The sequence below is a fragment of the Neurospora crassa genome, linkage group III (genome assembly GCF_000182925.2).
Source record: "Neurospora crassa OR74A linkage group III, whole genome shotgun sequence".
NCBI classification, from domain to species: domain Eukaryota; kingdom Fungi; phylum Ascomycota; class Sordariomycetes; order Sordariales; family Sordariaceae; genus Neurospora; species Neurospora crassa.
Window position 1 is genome coordinate 589786 of NC_026503.1, and position 17793 is coordinate 607578.

The 17793-nt window shown below is 50.9% G+C and overlaps 6 protein-coding genes across 6 annotated transcripts; 1 reads left to right on the top strand and 5 right to left on the bottom strand.

The window, feature by feature from the left end:
• Window positions 1–57: 57 nt before the first annotated feature.
• NCU10387 (dimethylaniline monooxygenase) lies at window positions 58–2851 on the bottom strand. Its single transcript, XM_001728082.2, has 4 exons — window positions 2450–2851; window positions 1911–2393; window positions 1548–1800; window positions 58–1487 (listed from the first exon to the last, which is right to left on the bottom strand). Exons 1-4 carry the CDS (start codon window positions 2612–2614, stop codon window positions 409–411), a joined length of 1980 nt encoding a protein of 659 aa, XP_001728134.1. The 5' UTR covers window positions 2615–2851; the 3' UTR covers window positions 58–408.
• A 2900-nt stretch (window positions 2852–5751) lies between these two features.
• NCU05710 (hypothetical protein) lies at window positions 5752–7325 on the bottom strand. The gene is made up of 4 exons (XM_957803.2): window positions 7008–7325; window positions 6741–6955; window positions 6212–6676; window positions 5752–6116 (listed from the first exon to the last, which is right to left on the bottom strand). The coding sequence occupies exons 1-4, from the start codon at window positions 7255–7257 to the stop codon at window positions 6015–6017; spliced, it is 1032 nt and encodes a 343-aa protein (XP_962896.2). The 5' UTR covers window positions 7258–7325; the 3' UTR covers window positions 5752–6014.
• Window positions 7326–7682: 357 nt separating this feature from the next.
• Window positions 7683–8920, bottom strand: NCU05711 (hypothetical protein; the record flags this gene model as incomplete). The annotated part of the gene is made up of 3 exons (XM_957804.1): window positions 7683–7711; window positions 7819–8023; window positions 8225–8920. The coding sequence occupies 3 exons, from the start codon at window positions 8918–8920 to the stop codon at window positions 7683–7685; spliced, it is 930 nt and encodes a 309-aa protein (XP_962897.1).
• Window positions 8921–9582: 662 nt separating this feature from the next.
• Window positions 9583–10923, bottom strand: NCU05712 (hypothetical protein). The gene is made up of 2 exons (XM_957805.2): window positions 10239–10923; window positions 9583–10054 (listed from the first exon to the last, which is right to left on the bottom strand). Exons 1-2 carry the CDS (start codon window positions 10805–10807, stop codon window positions 9850–9852), a joined length of 774 nt encoding a protein of 257 aa, XP_962898.1. The 5' UTR covers window positions 10808–10923; the 3' UTR covers window positions 9583–9849.
• Window positions 10924–12070: 1147 nt separating this feature from the next.
• Window positions 12071–13438, bottom strand: NCU05713 (hypothetical protein; the record flags this gene model as incomplete). Its single annotated transcript, XM_957806.3, has 3 exons — window positions 12908–13438; window positions 12294–12846; window positions 12071–12190 (listed from the first exon to the last, which is right to left on the bottom strand). Exons 1-3 carry the CDS (start codon window positions 13165–13167, stop codon window positions 12071–12073), a joined length of 933 nt encoding a protein of 310 aa, XP_962899.1. The 5' UTR covers window positions 13168–13438.
• A 2514-nt stretch (window positions 13439–15952) lies between these two features.
• NCU05714 (mitochondrial 54S ribosomal protein YmL10/YmL18) lies at window positions 15953–17780 on the top strand. The gene is made up of 2 exons (XM_957807.3): window positions 15953–16418; window positions 16544–17780. Exons 1-2 carry the CDS (start codon window positions 16078–16080, stop codon window positions 17139–17141), a joined length of 939 nt encoding a protein of 312 aa, XP_962900.1. The 5' UTR covers window positions 15953–16077; the 3' UTR covers window positions 17142–17780.
• Window positions 17781–17793: the final 13 nt, after the last annotated feature.

Here is a 17793-nt window from a genome sequence, read left to right on the forward strand (position 1 = left end):
ATCGTGCGTTCAAACCCTATCAATCACACAGTCTCAACATATGGCTTCACAAACATGTTCCTGGTACCGAGCATATCATGGATAGATAGACAAAAATGTCACCCGAACGCTCTAATTCCTTCATAACAGACGTCTCAAGACCTCTAAGGCAGTCTTAACCACCTTCTGATAGTTTAGAAATACCCCATAAATCTATGAGCAAGTTCTTTGCCACTAAACCAGTCCAATCCTCTACCCCCGAACTTCAATTCTGCCCATCTATCCTAGCCCTCGTCTTCTTCCGTCTCTTTCCTTCAGTTACGACTCCGCGTCCAACCGCATCTTCTCCCTCATCCACCTTCCCTCCACCCCATTAACCATATCCTTCTTCGATCCCAATCCCATCCCCCTCTCCCCCTTCATTCCGAGTCATTCCTTCCCCTTCTTCCTCTTTATCAAATCATCAACTCCTACCAACACCCCAACAACACTAGCATAAACCCACACCAACAGACTCACCGGTCCAAAGATCATCATGGGCAACAAACTCAAGCAGAAATGCTCCCAAAACCATCTCCGTCGCTTAATCATCCTCCACAACTCCGTCTCCATCACTTCCTCTGCCCCCTCCCACCTCCACGGCCCCTTCATCCTAAACTTGACATTATAATTCGCTCCCAGTCCCCAAACAAGCGGCAATTTCCACCCAATTTCTATCTTCCTCTTCTTCTTCTTCTTCTCTGTCTTTTTCCACGTCACATCACCTCCCCCCCTTTCCCACAAAAAAGCACCCACCCCCCTCTCCCACAATCCCCTCCTCAACACCTCCATAACCCCCATAGCAGAATCCATATCCAATCCCAATTGGTACACATAACTCTCATGATCCACCCCATACTTGACCCTGCTCTCAGCCGGGTGCCGCAACCGATAATGTTCTTCATCCTTCGGGTCCAACGGCCGCGGAATCCAATGGGGCGCAACCAAGTGCACAATCCACAATTGGGCCTGCATCTCTGCTAAAGGCGGGATGGCGCCTAGACTTGGTCGCAAAAAGCCAATGAATCCCACTGAAGGGTCGTCGCGGTTCCAGATACCGCGGACATTGCGCTCCGTGTGCTCGACTGCGTACCGCCGGCGGCGGGCTGCCTTGCCACTTTTGCTGCTGCTGCTGCTGCTGCAGAGAGAGGAAGCGTTATGGGCTGTGAAAAAGGGGTATTCCTGGTTGTATCCCGTGCAGAAAATGACCATGTCGGGCTTGATGGTCTGCTGGCGCATGCGCTCCCATTCGGGCCGGTGGTTATTCTGGAAGGTGACGATGCCCTGCGAAGAAATGGATTGCGGCCAGGGAGCCAGGTCGATGTACCGGCCGCCTGTGTCTTTGAGAGTCGAGCCGATGAGGGCGGAGCGGATCCTCGAAAGAAGGGTGGGAGGGGTGGGGGAGGGTTGGAGGTGTTTGTAGGGGTACGAGATGTAAGGGGCGGCATTGGAGGATTTGTTGAAGAAGACTATATGTCAGTTAGTACAATCTTGGTGGCCGAGGGGGGTTTGTAACAAGGAGAACATACTTCGGCTGACATGATTCTTTTGCGGATCAGGTTCTCCAACAATTTGATCCAATCCTTCGGGCGTACCCGTGTTCAGCCACAGGAACGTCCGTACGTAAATATTGTAAAATGTCCAGAGCGCCGTGTGGTTCCGAAGTAAGGGATGGACGTAAGCCGTGTCAAACAGGCTTGCACGTGCGTTGTCCAAGGGGACTGTCAGCTCACCACTGGATTTACGGCCCAAAATGGGAAACAGGACAGGACTGAGGTTTCTCTGTTCGTTTTTTTTTTCCCCTTTGTCAGCACAAGCTCACCCAGACTCCTTTGTTTGAGGGTACTAATGCAAGTGGCACTGAACAGTCCTTGTGGCTCAAGGGAATCTACCTTTGGGGCAAAGTGAAAGCCACTTCGATGGCACATGACGACTCGCTTGGTCTGCGAAGTCACTGCCATCCAGGATAGATCCGAACCCGTTTCCCCGCTACCGAGAATCATGACCGTCTTGTCGACGCCGAACTGCTTCTTCTCCTTAAACTGGGAGGAGTGCATTTTGACGGGGACGTGTTCGATACCAGGGATATCGGGGATATGGGGAGTGACGTGAAGACCGGAGCAGACGGCTATGGCATCGCATTCCCATTCCGAGGTCTCTCCAGTTATCTTGGCGGTACAAGCAACGACATGTTTCCCCTTGAGCGTCCTTGTCACTGAATCGACTCGCGTGTTGAGGTGGATGTTGGGCCATAGGTTAAAATGCGTGCAATACTCGTTGAGATAATGCACATATCGCTTGGCAGACATAAAGTCTCCATCGGCCTTTGAGGCTCTAAAGTCGGAAAAGGTGGTGAGTTGAGTTGATGAGACCAGCTGGGGAAAGGACGGTCAGTGTCTGGAGGTATTATCTTTGAAAGGGCCGCAAATACCTCAGCGTCTTCATAGGTCCTGGCGTGAAACGTTCCTCCCACGGCATCGTCACTCTCAAAAAGGTGCGCCTCGATGGGTTCAACTCCGAGAAACTGATGCGCGGTAAGGAGATATTTGAGAGTGACAAGTCCGGAAGGACCGCCTCCAATGACAGCAACTCTCATGAAGACGTCGGGGGTAGCTGCCGGCTTGAATTTAGGAAAGAGATGCAGGTATCAACCAGGATATCTATAGGAAAGAACAAGGTAGGATGTTGTGCTCCGCGGCGATATATTCTTTGTCTTGAAGGATCTGGGGCAGCAAATCCTCGAGGCAAGGGGCCATGTCTCTTTATGTCCCCGCTAATGTATCTATCACCATCGTCCTTTCTCGACAAGATAGGTAGCCACATTTGCCTGGGGAGAAATCCCCATCACTTACTCAATGAGAACCCTCCTGGAAACTGGTGTGCCATACTGTAGTGTCTCTCTCTACAACCCAGAACCTTGACGGCCAAGATCCAGTCTAGTCCAATTCTCTATCAACATTACTGAAACTAACATATTATACCAGATATCAGATGGTCAAACCGCTAGTACGAAAACGACCATATCCTTTCCACTATCCTATCCGCTCATCACGTTGGTCCCGACCGTCTGGATCTGACCCAGACCTAGTGACTGTACTTACCCACCCCTCGACCCAAGACACACGCACACCCAATGCCTCGTTGCGCCACGTTCCGTAACCTGCATCTCAAGTCTTGATCAGCTCTTGGGGGTCTAGCTCTCTCAGTTCATGATATGTACCAGGAGTCGTTCATCCCCACGGCTTGAACATAGAGGTAGGCACCGGGGGCCGCGGATGATGGCACCATGTCACAATCACAAGTCACGATAGCCACCCTGCTCACCTATGAACGATGGCCTAATCTTCGATATAGCTGCGAACGGCGATCATCCATCCAGCTTCAGGTCGGTTCGCTCATCTGGCATGTAGCTTGCAGGCCCCACCACGGTGTGTAGCAAGGTTAGGTAGGTACTTTCCACACGGTGAGCGCTGCAAGACTGTAAGCCGGAACGTAAGTTGCAAGTGCAAATGCAAGTGATGCTGTGCAGTGGTTTGCAGTAAGTGGCAGTGGTAAGCGCCTCCGTCCAGCCATTAAACGTAGCCCACTGGATCTCATCCGTGAGAAAGAAACAGAACAGGTGTCCAGAAAAAAAAACTCTGTAGTATGGTAGACAAGGGTGCGGCTGAGAATGGTTTCTGTTCATTCGGTTTTCACCTCTATCCATCCCCGAAGAAGGGAAGAGTATTGACTAACCCCCCGGTCTATTACTCCCCCGGTCCGTTCCCCGGGCAGTCGCCGAGTATGGTACGACTCTGCAAGATCCTGCCCTCGCCTACTCGTTCGGAAGCTACCCCGGAACCCCGAGAGCCTGGGTCGTAGTAGCTGGATCTCGTGATCACAATCCACAATCTTAATCTCTGCAGCAAGGCGGGCAATTGATGGAGAGGTAGACAACTAGAGCGAATCGTGACATGAACGGGAAGAGGCATGATCTATGATCTTTATTTGGGTCCCTCGCCCCCCCCCGGTCTAGTAGTGGTAGGTAACCTGAGAGTACCTAGGTAATTGATCACAGCAGAACCGAACCGATCTCGCACTGCCATTCCCATGTCCATGTCCTTGGTCACCGGCAAGACGCATCGTATTGAATCGCACAGCATGGAAGATCGAGAAAAAAAACAAAAAAAGAAAAAAAAAACCGACAATCGCACCATATCTTGGTTCGGTTCGGTTGGTACTTTTTCATCCAGCTTGGGGACAGTTTTGAGTATTGGGAACTGGGAACTGGGAACCGGGACCTGGATATAGAGCATCCGCCGCAGCGTTGCGGTCATCTCATATCACTTTATCGGATGACGACTGACCGCGTAGACTTGACTGTGGTATCGGTTGGTGACATGAACATGCTGTAGCTGAACCGTGAATTTCCTGGGTATGTAGTAGGTAGTCAATCACCTGCAGACTCACCGCGATTCGATCCGGCCTGGTGGTTCTGGTCAGCGACAATTTCTTCGATCACCACAAACACAGTGGGAGGTCGCCTGTCCATATACAAACTTGAACGGTCACAAATGCACACTGAATTTTCAATAGGTTGCAATCAGACTATTAGAATCCACTAACAGTCGTTTCGCTAGGGAAAGAAGCGCGCTAGCGAGTGATATTGTTCAAGATCACATTGGTATCTTTAGGCGGCAAGGGTTTGAGCCGCCGTTCGAACCGCGAACGAGCCGCAATGGGGAAGGTCTCGAGTCTCCCCCTTAGCTTTCATTTATGTATTCCAAGTAGTTCAAGATTCAAAAGGACGTGCCTGTCAAGGAAAGTGTGATTCTCATGTGATATAGGATTCATCACCGTTGCGGAATCACCGTCGCATTCCGGCTTCTACTAGTGTAGAGCCCAGTGTATCAGAGTCCACTAGAGCCTCTCAAGGGTATCATCTTGCGATAGCTGGCTCCCTACCTAGTCAGGAATAGCTAGGTGAATAGGTTGGTAAATACCTGGTATTCACTACCGTAACTCTTCCCAACTTCATCCAGATCTTCCTCTCTCCATCAAAAGATCTTCCATCTTCTACAAAGAACAGCAACAACGAACTGAGATGAGATGAGATGATCTGAGATGGTGGCTTGATCGATTATCGTGACGCGCATGTGATTACCTGCTGGTTCCCTTCGATGTCTGCAGAGTTGTTGCCCTGTACCCAAGCCTTCAGTGTCGTACCGCATCACGACACCACCGCCGCTCACTCACAGAATCAATCACAGCGCCTCATCGTCGCCTCAACTGCTTCAACAACACCATGCAGCCTCAACACCAACTCACAACACAGCAAAATGATTAGCCAAGTTTCACGTACCGGGCGTTTTTCCAACCTTTCCTAGGACCAATCGTTTGTCTTTCTTTTCTTCTTTTCTTATTCCCCTTCCTCAGCTTCTTCTTACGCACGAGAGAGAAAGTATTACATGACTCGGACTATTTCGCCTCCCGCAGTTTGGAAGATCCTGCACTTTCCCTTTGCTCTCTTGTACGCAAGCTGGGGAAAATCTCTCCGACGCAATGGCGGAGGACATCCCAGCATCCGCACCCAGTCTTAGAAATGTTCCCGCCGCCGTCTTCCGATACTTCTTCGACGACATGTCTCAAAGTCATGTCACGGGCGCCTTCTGTTACAAAGAAAGGGAGTGATCGATCCGGATTCAACAAGCAACTTTTTGCCTTCTTGCATCATTCACACCGGTCATCACTCTTCATGAACGGCAAAAAGCTGGTCGGTGAACCGCTGGTCGGCTGTTTCGCTACATACCTCTATCTAAAGGTACTCAAAATAGATAAACACCAAGATACTAAGAAAAGGATTGTTTCCCCCTGCTAACCATGCGCCATGTTTCACCCAACTCTGTTTACTTTGCCCCTGAGCGAGATCCGTATTTCGCCTGGTACCTCAAAAATTATGGCTCATCGTCGTCTCATGACCAAGCTGCCCAACTCAAAAATGAGCGGCCACCGCTTTGTCAAGCTGGCCAGAACATGGGTGTGTCCTGCTTCGTTTCCTCTGTTGATTCACCACCGTTACCTTCAGAAGTGGTCGGCTCGGTTTCGCTTCCTTCGGCAGACTTTACAACTGTTAGCCCCACAGTCACCATAAGAGTCGTGTCTTAACCGTCCTAAATCACTTTCCTAGAGGTGCACTTGGCCTGGGCAACTTTACCTCGGTAGATTCATCGATGTAGGTCGTGAGCTGGTGGCGACAAGCCTCGACCAAGCTCGCGTAGCGCGTCTGCGCATCATGCGCCTTCTTTCTCTCCTGCGCAAGCTCAGTCGACAGTTTCTGCATGTGCTGAAACCTAATCTTCAGAGATTCCCCCTGGGATACAATGGATTCGCGCAGTTCTGCAACCTCTGCCTGGTGTTGTTGCTCGCGCTTCTCCCAATGCCCATCCGGAATGGTTTTGAGCTCCCGTACTAAACTACCCATGTCTTGAGCGAGCTCAGTCATGATTATCCAGCTGGTAATCAACTCTGCGTCTGCCGCTACCGCATCAGGAGACTTGTTTCTCAGGTCATTTTGTAGCACAACCAACCGCCCCTGCATCCGGATGTATTCCTGTTCGGCGTTGAAATCGTACTCCGTGCGACGGGGGGCATCGGTCAAGAGTTCGTATGCATTCATAAGCTGTCATGTATCATCTGTTAGCCATGGCTTCGTGTACAATTTGACGAAGGCTACCGCGTCAAACCTTCTGGAAATTGGCGGTTGCTTCTGCGCTGTTTCCATTTCTGTCAGGGTGCCTCTCCCGAGCGAGTTGATGGTAAGCTTTCTGGATGGCCTTCTTGTCCGCATACGGGCTGACCCCAAGTGTTGCGTAATAGTCGAAGTCCGTGATCTTGGGTGGTACCATGTTGGCTACAGACTTCCCAGTATACCGGAATAGATGGGACAGAAATCTACGTCCTTCTGCAGTGTCAGTCAACCAAGCACAGGTTGTTCTATGAAAGCCACTTACCTTTGGAAGCGAGGCTGCCGTGTGTGTTGCTGCTTAGAAGCTGTAAGGACGTAGATCGGGCTAGATCTGTTCGTGTGGACTTGATGTGACGATGTCCGGGGGATTGTCGGCGGATATCTCGGTACGCACGTCGGTGGACAAACGCTTTCCGCTGAGAAACGAATCGTCGTTTCGCAGAATCCGCTGGTGCCGCTCGCCGACCCACGGTGTAAGGAAAGCTGAGATATCCTAGGGAACGCTGACAGACCATCCGCGAACGGAAAGTAAGTATGTCGCTCGGAGGGTCCAAAGGTGGTTTGGGGCTTGGCTAAGTCTGAGGACTGGGAGGATGATAAAAGTTGTTGAAGAGAGGAAACGAAAGCCTCGGGGAACAGTCCCAATGATGGGTCCATTTAACCAACATCATTCACGCGTCGTGCTCTCCACAAATGATCAGGAAGGCTCTGCCGTCATCGTTGTTTCCAGTCGAGGCAGGGAAACAGGAAAAAATGAAAAGGCGACAACTGGCTACGCCGGGCGCCAGCTATGAGGAAAGAGTCGTCCTTGAATAACTCTCCCCCATCGCCGTATTCACCCGGCTAGTAACTACGCGAATTGATGGAACCTTCCGTTGCAAGTCAAGCCGGACTTGCATTATCATCGTTGTTTCCATGAAGCAAGGCAACGACTGACAACTTATTTCAAGACGCCAATTTCGCACCAGTCTGTCATATGGATTAGAGAATGTTCAATGGGACAAAGGCAAGCGGAATGGACAAAAATGCGAAAGTTCAACGTAGTGAATTCTTGTAATTCTGTTATCGATGCATACCTGAGGAGCTGGAAAACCGTTTACCTCCAAGCTTCCATTCATCATCGCAATCTGTCGTATATCTATCCTCCCGCCTGACGTTAACCATCAATCTCCGCAAAATCTCCATCCGCTGCTCTTCGTATATCTCTGCTCCTACCACTGATTCTATCTGGATTCCTAGCTTGTTTCCTTCCCAACGGTTGCAACCCCCTCGGCAGCGACACTGCCATCATTCACCGAGTCCAGACCCCCACAGGGTGATGCGCAACTGGACATGTTCAACGACGGTAGGAACATGTCGTCCGAGTCAGACCGGTTACCGGATCGAGGGTGCTTTGTCGAACTACTCCCTCCTACCGATGTAGCGCTTTCCTCTGCTACCTCGGGCGACCTAATTTTTTTCCTTTGTGTTGCGACTCCTTACGCAAGTACAATTTCTCGCGTTGCTGGTGGCTGTCGCTTTCTCAAAGGCCTCGTCAGCTTCCTGTTCCGATTCCCGCTCCAGCTCCTCCAGTTCCCTTGTGCCGTTCTTCAGCTCCCGGCCCTCAAGCTCCCGCCTGCGCTTCTCGGCCTTAACTCTGTTTCTTCTTTTCCTCAAACATGTTGAACACTGCCTGCGTCCGGTGCCGCTCCTCTTTAACGCCTTGATTCTCGCCAGGGGCTTCTTATTTGACACTCGCAGCTGGTCTTTCTCTTCCCGATCTTTTGTCGAGCGCTCTCTCCGCTTACTGTCCTCAACGTCCATCATACAAATCTGTTCCTTGAGTGCCTCCACTTCAACGGTCTTTTCCCGTACAAGCTCTCTCTGAAAATCGTTTTCTCGGCCAAGTTCAGCAATCTCGTGGCTTTGCGTATGGTTCTCTGCTCTCAGTCGGTCCATTTCTGTCTCTACCAAGTCAAGGACCTCTTGTTGACTGGCCACACGCTGCTGCAGAGATTCAGCCTCTTGCTGCAGAGATTCAGCCTCTTGCTGCATAAATGTAGCACAAGAGCGCCAAAAGTCAACGCCAGCGGGAACACCGACATCAGTGTACCGCGTATTGTCAAGGGCAATTGAGTCTGCGTGCGGACTGACGCCGGGGGTTGCGTAACACCGTAGACCTTGAGGTAGTGGGGTCATGCTGAATGTTTGGTTGAGAATGCCAAAATAAGTTGTTTGTTTTGGTGAGGAGAAAAAAACAACAGGTAAGATTGACTGAAAGGTTGGAGCTTTGAATGAGCGACAAGAATGCGTTGTTGGTGTCTGAGGCTACCCTCCTTGACGCACTTTGCAGTATTATATTCAAGAAGTTATCAAGATGCATGCCACTGTAGATTATCTTGAAAATGGTCCAGTGAAGAATGAAGAGGGATACAACTTTCGGTCAACGTTTGAAGCAAGTGACGGAGCATTTATACTAGAGGTACCTAGTCTTTGCCCCATCCGGAGAGGACACACGCAGAGAAGCCAATATGTGACCAACAGCCGTGGCCGACCACCTCAATCAAGCACGTGTGGCGAGGTCGAACGATGTCGCGAAATAAGCTGCCAGAACCCGGAGGAGGGACGCAACTGAATGTAGGAAGGGCCGCGAATCGGTAAAGGTCGACGACAATCGGAGAGGGTGTTTTGGATGAGAATTCCCGTCCATTGCATGGAATAGGCTACTCATTGCAACTGCTCGTCCGTTACACGCAGCGCGTGGTAAATCCCCATCTCGCACACTAACGCATGAGGCTGAGTCTGGCATGCCCGTTTCCCTTAAGAAGACTCAGCATTACATGGAAACTGCTCGAACCTCTCCCAAAACACAAATCGGATAGCACCCTAGTTAGATTCAAGCCACTGATATTTTCTAAATTCACAACTTACAACCCAGGCCTTGCCAAATGCCGAAACCCAGTCTCATGAGGCCCAACATCTCAGTCCATGATTGCCATCAACTACCATCTCCTGTTTTCCTGAAGGTATTATCCTGAGATAGGTAAGTACACGATCAGCAAGTTCACTTGAAGTTCATTGTTCCGATACAGCGAATCCACGAGGCCGCCCCTCTCTCTTGAGTTCCTTCAGAAAATGGCCTTTTGCCCGCGAAATGATGATGTCTTTCCAAACACCGTCTCCATCTTCCAGTCCGAGTGCAACCCGCTCTTAGTGATTTTAGCCAACCTCACTGCCCAGACAAAGTCACCCGTCTGACTCGTACCCCACGTCTTCTGCCTCGCCGTATTCCTCTTACCCCCTGGTCCAGCCTCAACGATAAGCGGCACTTCCCTATTTTCAGAAATGACCCCATTAGCGCATGATCATCCAATGCACGCAATCGATGTGCTTTCCCCCGCCCCTTCCCGAGCCCGACGACGCACTCATCATCATCTAGATGCAGAACTGAACCCGACGTGACTGACCCGACGACGAAGCTCGCGAACTTTCGGGACTTTTCGGGTGCGCAACTTACACTGTAACCTCCACCGAAAACTCCTTCCCCGTCGTCTTCTCCTTCTTCTTCCTGCCGCCTCCCCTCGCCACAATGATGCCTGTAATCATGTACACCTCCCACCTGCCCATCATCATCATGCTCTTGTTCTTTGCAATCCACCGCTTCACCTCGTCCCGCTCAATACATTTCTGCACATAACTCCTCGTCGGCTGCATAATGTACCTCTCGAGCCGGTCGAACTCCCAGTAATTGGCTACGCTCCTGCTGAAGGCCCCTCCCAAACCGACGTTTAGGTCCACAAAGGGGACACCAGCCGGGGCGAGGGGAATGGGGACTTTGCCTCCTAGCGAGAGCGAGTACTCGTGGGAGTGGTCCCACTTGAAGTCTTCTATTATGGTGGGACCGTGGATATCCATGGTGGCTGGGAAGGGCTCGATGGCTTTGGCGTTGATTATTTGGTCGAGATGGGCGAGGGAGGGGATGAGATGGCCTAGGGAGGCGGGCGAGATGGGGTGGCCGGAACGCATGCTGTCGAGGGAAGGCGGTGGGTAGTGTGCGTTGTCGAGGGTGAACCAGCATTTATCCATGGTGAAGACTGAAGACGATGGGTATTATATGTAATCATAAAAAGAATCAGATACAATGATGAGGCGTGAAGCTGATCTAATGGAAAGCGATAAGAAATGGTGAACATGGCATTTCCTTGCTATGAACGACGGGATGGACATCGGATATTTAAGCATCAAGACTACCTCTAAACATCATGAACATGATCGTCATCATCCTGAAACTCACCCCGGTGGCCGTTTGGGTCTCAACGGCCTCCCAAAATAGGCGCGCTTATAGCGGAGATCCCAAAGCCAATGGTGTTGAAGTTCAGGGATACTAGCCGCCAAAGGAAACATCGCGATTGGGGTATCCAGACTCTCGGTACCAGCGTTACATCCATCAACCACTTCTGTTCCCGTCCCAAATCCATAATGGTGATAAGTTGGTTGATTGGACAAGTTGACGCACATTTCCTCCACTCCACTTCACCTCCCCGTCTCCTACATCGTCGTCTTCCCATCGTCCCAAAGTGCAGATGAGACCTGTTGTCTAGGATTAAGCTGATCGCGTTCGTTAAACCAAAGAGGAAATCTGGGGCCACTCCTCTCCCGGGCTGTGTTCTCATGGTCTGAGTTGGGCATGATGGACGGCATACAGACTGGTCATCACGAAAACGAGACCGAGTTCTGAGGTTGACCGATGTTAAGGTCATGCACTGTGGGGAAAAAAGAAAATCAGTGGTACGTAGAGTCGCGTAAACTCTCGTATGATTTCTTTCTACGAACGACACCATCAAGACTGATCATCAGCCAAGCCCCTAAATGTGTAAGCACAGCGCATTCGTGTTGTCGTCAAAAGTCTATGAATGCTGACTCTTTTTTTTTTTTTTCTCTTCTGTTTCGCTAAGTTACATTCGATGTAGCGCTCAAGCGCCCAACTAAAATGCCGTAGTGGAGAGTTCTCTGATACTGCCCCAGGACCTCATTCTTTAGGCCTACGCCGCCTGTCGTACGGGAGCCTGAAGAATGGCGTTGAATGATAATGTCTCCCAAGTTCTGCGGCAGCCTTTGGATGTACTCTTTCCCCCCCATTCCAATGATAATGTTTCCCAAGTTCTGTGGAAGCTGTTGGATGTACTCTTTCTCCCCCATGCCACTCAAATTCTTCGAAGCCGCTATCCTCATCGCTTTTATCGTCTGTTCTTTCGTCGCTTTTCTCTGCTTCTCTTTCTCTGGCCTCCCATGCTTCTTTCAAATGTTCCAATGGTACAAACAACTGATTATAAATTTCTATGTCAATTTCTACGCCCTCGCGCCCCTCAAATACCTCATCGTTGAAGCATCTTTCCACGACTTTGCATATGGGCTGCAGTTCTCCAGAGAGGTGTTCGAGAATGCCGGTATCCAGGGAGTGACAGAGAGCTGTTTCTCCTAGTCTAGTCACCGTGCCATTCTGAAAGAATTCGGGATGTTGGCTGCTTAACTCCGCCATGGGCATGTTTAACCAAATCTGCAGGAGCAATACCCCGAGCGCTTTGATCTCCGGAAATTTAGGCGCTGGGATATCGGGAACTTTTGGGCTCTCCAGGGACTGCGCCTTTAAAAGAGAGGTCAGGATCGATATATCGTCTTCCGTGGCATCTGGAACAGATATCATAGGCATGCGGGTGACTATGGACACAGATTCATGGCCGTTTTCATATTTCTTGCAGACCATGAATTCAATGGTGTCTTCTGTCCACGGCCTTGGCATCATGCTCGTCTTATAAAATAAGCCGAGGGCTTCCGTAAGAGCGTACGAGAGATCAAGTCGAGACTTTGCATTACCGAGTTCGTAGCCAGGGTCTCCAGGGCTCAGCGACAGGTAATAGGCAAGGGTTTTGGTCCGGATAAGCGACGTCGGGTACGTCGAAGCTCCCTCGCCATCGGCATCGTCAGCGGCGAGTATGTTTCGAAATTCTTGCAATATGAATTGGCGACTCGGCCTTTCCTCATCTTCTTGGCTGGGGAGACGGAAAGATGATGCAGCATCATATGTGTCGATTTTGCTCGGTTCCAGCTCTAGGATACGAGACACCCTGTTTGGCTATTAGTACGGGCTTAGGAAATCAATGTGGTTTACTGTTTAGAATCACTTACAGGTCGGAAGTGACAAATACCTCAAGGCATCGCCAGTGCCATCGGTACCCGTCACAAAGTAGGAGATTGAATTCGGTTAGAGTCTTGAGGTGTTGACGACACCATCTCAGACAAAGCTTTGGAGTCCAATGTTTTGAGCCGAAGTAATCCTGGAGGCTGGAGAGCATGTATCTGATGATTTCAACATGTACCAGAAAATCGGTCTTGCGCTTCTCCATTAACTGCTTCTTTGTTTCCGGTATGAGGCTTCGTGCCGACATTGTGACGAATCAAGTGACACTCTGGTTCGCTGAGGACAGACCACGGTATCTGAAGGAGGTTCGGTCTATGTTGCGATGTTATCGTAAGATGATAAGCTGAAGGTCTGAAAAAAGGGTACCCAAGAAATGTAGCTGGCGTACGGATGACTGTATTTCGAGGACAACTTTGAAGTGATAGTGTTATCCTTGGACTTATTTTGCTAAGCTTTCGATGGTCCAGCACTCCAAGAGGCAAAGAAATGACAGTAAATAGGGGATTGTTGAATAGTAGTGTTGAGCTGGAGAGACTGAATTGAATAGGAACAGAGGTGAGCTAACCACGAAGTAGAATAAAGAATAACTTGCAAAGTCAGAAAGAATACAAGCAACATCGAACAAGGCCGGCTACGACTTTTCAAGGAGGTCGTCGTGCCAAATCTGGTGATTGTCATAACGCCCAAGTCCGAGTGCAAGGGGTACCGTAGAAACTCGCGCAATTGGCAAAACCGATTCCCTCTTTCAGCGCCGGACAGTAAGCACAGGAAGAAGCATACTCCTGTACATATGTCCGCTCAATTAGTAAAGGCTCTACAATCCTAGCCAACACTATCCTGCCTGCGTTCCAAAGCACAGGCTCGGACTCGGGCACTACAGGTCATCCTGTACTATGCCCCAAAAACCTCTTTTTTTGCGGCATTATGGTTTTGCCAATTGCGCGAGTTTCTACGGTATGTGCAGGGTGGAAGTTGCAACTTCCTGTAATAAAGGGCAGGATTGGGGTCTGTTCAGGTGGCCCGGAAGGAGACGGAATGGCAGCGGGGAAAGAAAGCGCGTCAAGAAGTCAGCTGTTGGCAGGCAAGCACGAGAGGACACCTGCATGAACCCCCATTTCGAGACTATCGATGAATGACCGGTTCTGCTAGAGGGAAGGGGACGACACGCTGGGATAAAGGAAAGGACATGCCTCTTTTTCGTAAATGATCGAACAAGGAGCTGGGACCAAGAACATGCGACATGGTAACTCCAGGTGACAATACAAATCCCAACTCACACGAAGTTGGGAACATTGCCACAGCTGAGCCGCTTCATGTTCAGGTCAAGCAAGACTAGAAGGAGATACAATGTGCCACAGCGAGAGAGAAAGTCAGGTCACAGGTTCAAAGACGACAAGAACAATTGATGGCGACCTAGAAGTTGATGTTATGATCCCGTGAAATTCGGACAGTTGCTGTGGACACTTTGGAGATGTCAAGGAAAGTACGTCGCACCTCATTCGCCGAAGGAAGAACGCGAGTTGCGCAAACGGTTGGCATTGAGAAGGCAGCCAGGAGAGACATCGATGTGGACATCCTGATAATCCATAGAGACAACGACGTTTGAAAACATGAATCAAGACCGAAGAAAGAACCGTAAACATATTGAACGTCAAATGAAAGAGAAAGTAGTCTGGCATTCAAGTCGTATTGAAACTGACCCAGTTGCTTTCCTAAAAGGAAGGTGCTATCCATGGGTGGTGAGGGCTTGACTTGTACACGAAAACGATCAGGTCGCTGCCGCAAACATGACCACATCCATGGGATCTTTCCCGCTCGCAAAGAAACCCATTTATCAGCCCCAAGACAGAAAGCAAATATTGAGAGACCACATTTTTGAGGCCCTGAGAGGCTGTCCAATTGACATGAAGAGCAAAAAGCTCGGTCGCCCAGGTAAGTTTGTAGAACGAACGACAATACCCCAACTGCAGACCTACGAAAAAGCCACACATTTTCATCAACGGGAACCACTGTGCCAAAAGATCACAGAGTTCCGTTATGCCAGAGAGATCAGTTAGGGAACCCGACCTTATATAATACCTGTAGGCTACAGCAGAGGGTACTAGAGGTTTGCGGCCTGGGCGGGAAGGGATCTTGTCATCCGATGTTCCCGTCGGTGAAGGGCGTGCCGACCGATTGCCGGTGGCAGGAGCGGTGGCAGGTACCTGGCGCGTGGTTTGGGCTTGGGACTGACATTCCATGCTTGAAATTCAGACAGACTTGAGTGAAAAGCCATTTCGGAGCGGCGCTTCTCTGCTTGACTTGGAAAGTTCCATCACGATCGGTTATGTTTATCCCGCGAAATGACTGCACGCTGTCCCTTGCTCTGTTCTGCAGTAAACGTTATCCGACAGCAAAGAAGGCTTAACAATTACATTCTTTCTATCAGCCATACAAACACCTTCAGTAAATCAAAGTAACATTCAGGCAATTCCAGCGTGTATGTCACTCATGCCATTCTCAACACTCCCGAACCCCACCAGCTCGATTGGCTCATGGCTGACACAGAACCCCCTTCGACACGCCCTACTTCAGGACTTCTGTGTAATTCTAGCGTAGGTCGCAGTTGAGACCCATCTATAATAGGTTTCTAGTATGAGCTGCTCTTGGCTGCCTGTTTTGCGTTGCTCTCAAAGGCAATACTTTAAGCATCCCACAGTTGTACTTGCACAATATTTTCTCAACGCACCTCCAATGGCCTCGGGACACTCAATTTATGATCATTCCGACTGGGTGGAAAAATTCCCTAAACTCGCACCAGATGTTCTTCAGCCTGTTAAGCCGCGGTACAATCACTCTTAGGGACTTTCACCGCACTGAACCTTTGACATGTTCTTGCATATCCCGTGTAAGTGATATCGAACATGGATATTTTGGAGCATCACGGTCCCTTGGCGAAGGACGTCGGATGTGGACCAGCTGCTGACTCAGCCGCCCATTCGCAATTGACCGAGACCAACGAGGGCGCACGGTCCACCCCCGCGACGCAGGTGTCGGAATTTGGCTGGGCGCGGGTCCTGAACTTTTGTTTTCGGGGAAGTGCCGTTGCCGTGAGGAACGGAATCCGGAAGACTGCCCGACCCAGACCCAACCCACTCCCGTGTCCTCCGCCTCCGTCATGCCTCCCAGGTTACCGCTCGCCCAGGCGGCGCGATGCTGCCAGGCCTCCCTCACAGCCCGCCCTTCGGTCCCAGCCTCGTCGCCGACGTCGTCCCTCATTTCGCTCTTTGCTGCCCTCTCCGTCCAGACCAGGAGCGCATCCATCCTCGCCAGCCTGTCCGACAACCGGGGCGCCTACCACAAGCGCATTCGCAAGGGTCGCGGTCCTTCGTCCGGCTATGGCAAGACTGCCGGTCGCGGTACCAAGGGTCAGAAGGCCCACGGTCATGTTAAGCCATGGTTCCAGGGTGGTCAGACGCCCTTGATCGTCTCTCACGGCCGCAAGGGTTTCGTTAACCAGTATGCCGTCCCGACTTCCCTACCTCGCTTGCTATGCGCCATGGCCAAGAACTCTCCAGCATGCTATCCGATAACCTATACCTACCAGATACATGATGGAGACTAACCATTTGTGTCTTTCATAGGTTCGCTGCCGACATGTCCGAGCTTAACCTCGAAAAGCTTCAGGAATGGATCGAAGCCGGCCGTATCGACCCCACGAAGCCCATTACCCCCAAGGAGATCATCAAGTCCGGCATCATTGGCAGCAGCATCAAGGACGGCATCAAGCTTCTCGGCCGCGGCAAGGAGAGCTTCAAGATCCCCGTCACCATCACCGTATCGCGCGCGTCCGCCTCCGCCATTGAGGCCATCGAGGCTGCCGGCGGCAAGATCGTCACCCGATTCTACACCAAGGAATCGCTCAAGCGTCTGGTAGAGGGCAAGTCTCTTCATACCGACAAGCCGCTGCCGGTGGGCAAGGAGCACGTGGAGGAGATCCTGGCGCAGGCGCGATCGCTCAAGAAGAAGTACTACCGCCTGCCGGACCCGACCAGCCGTTGGGATATTGAGTACTACAGAGACCCGGCGCATAGGGGCTACCTCAGCCACCAGCTTGCGCCTGGCGAGTCGCCCAGTTTGTACTTCAAGGTACCGACGGGCGGCGAGAAGGTCAAGGTGGTCAGGGCCGACAAGGTCAAGGCCAGCAAGACCGGGGATGTGGCGTCGGAGAAGCTCTTCTAATGAACACGAACATTGCCTGGGATGGCGGTTTTTCCGAGACTCGTTGTTGCGCTCTTCCTCGTTGTTGTATGATAGGTACTGGGCCCGTTCATGGCTCTGTGCTTTGTGTTGTATTATTATCATCCGCGTATTGTCAGTCCAGCGTCTTGCTCCTCGGATCAGTTCTATTTGGGTCCTTGTACATCATACAGGTCTCACCTACGGGAGTGGATTCCCACATGCGGCCAGCACTCCACTTGCTGACAACGCAGGTGAATCATGAAACTCCCTTGATTGACGTGTTCCTGCTTTTGCGATCCATCGTAGTTCGAAGATGGGCTTTATAAAGTAAATATCACTTGGCTGCGTGTTGACATGGTCCAAACGACGGATCTCGAAGACTTGCTGTCCCGTACCTGGCAGTCGGAAGAACAGCCATTGGCCAGTGACATGTCAATCCCGCAAGCTGACCCCGGTCAAGTCCCGGTCCTGGGCGGTCCCCGGCCATTCCTTCCAGGGCAGCTTCCACGGGGACGGTGAATGGGGGCATTAGAAAATATGGGTCTGATCACGTGCCAGGTCGCTTTTGGTACCTTCTCCATACCAGCTTGTAATTACGTCCGAAAACAGCCGTCAATACCCGACTTCTCTGCAAATTACCAATTAGTGTTAG

Bases quoted from the DNA above. Each gene is read 5' to 3' on its own strand.
- NCU05714 (XM_957807.3), top strand. From the start codon at position 16,078: ATGCCTCCCAGGTTACCGCTCGCCCAGGCGGCGCGATGCTGCCAGGCC. The intron at 16,419-16,543 runs GTATGCCGTCCC...TGTCTTTCATAG, and splicing joins CGCAAGGGTTTCGTTAACCA to GTTCGCTGCCGACATGTCCG.
- NCU05712 (XM_957805.2), bottom strand. From the start codon at position 10,807: ATGGATAAATGCTGGTTCACCCTCGACAACGCACACTACCCACCGCCT. The intron at 10,055-10,238 runs GTAAGTTGCGCA...TTCTGAAAATAG, and splicing joins TTTTCGGTGGAGGTTACAGT to GGAAGTGCCGCTTATCGTTG.
- NCU10387 (XM_001728082.2), bottom strand. From the start codon at position 2,614: ATGAGAGTTGCTGTCATTGGAGGCGGTCCTTCCGGACTTGTCACTCTC. The intron at 2,394-2,449 runs GTATTTGCGGCC...TCCTTTCCCCAG, and splicing joins GGACCTATGAAGACGCTGAG to CTGGTCTCATCAACTCAACT. The intron at 1,801-1,910 runs GTAGATTCCCTT...AAAAACGAACAG, and splicing joins GCTTTCACTTTGCCCCAAAG to AGAAACCTCAGTCCTGTCCT.
- NCU05710 (XM_957803.2), bottom strand. From the start codon at position 7,257: ATGGTCTGTCAGCGTTCCCTAGGATATCTCAGCTTTCCTTACACCGTG. The intron at 6,677-6,740 runs GTTTGACGCGGT...GATACATGACAG, and splicing joins CAACCGCCAATTTCCAGAAG to CTTATGAATGCATACGAACT. The intron at 6,117-6,211 runs GTAAAGTTGCCC...ACAGTTGTAAAG, and splicing joins ACATCGATGAATCTACCGAG to TCTGCCGAAGGAAGCGAAAC.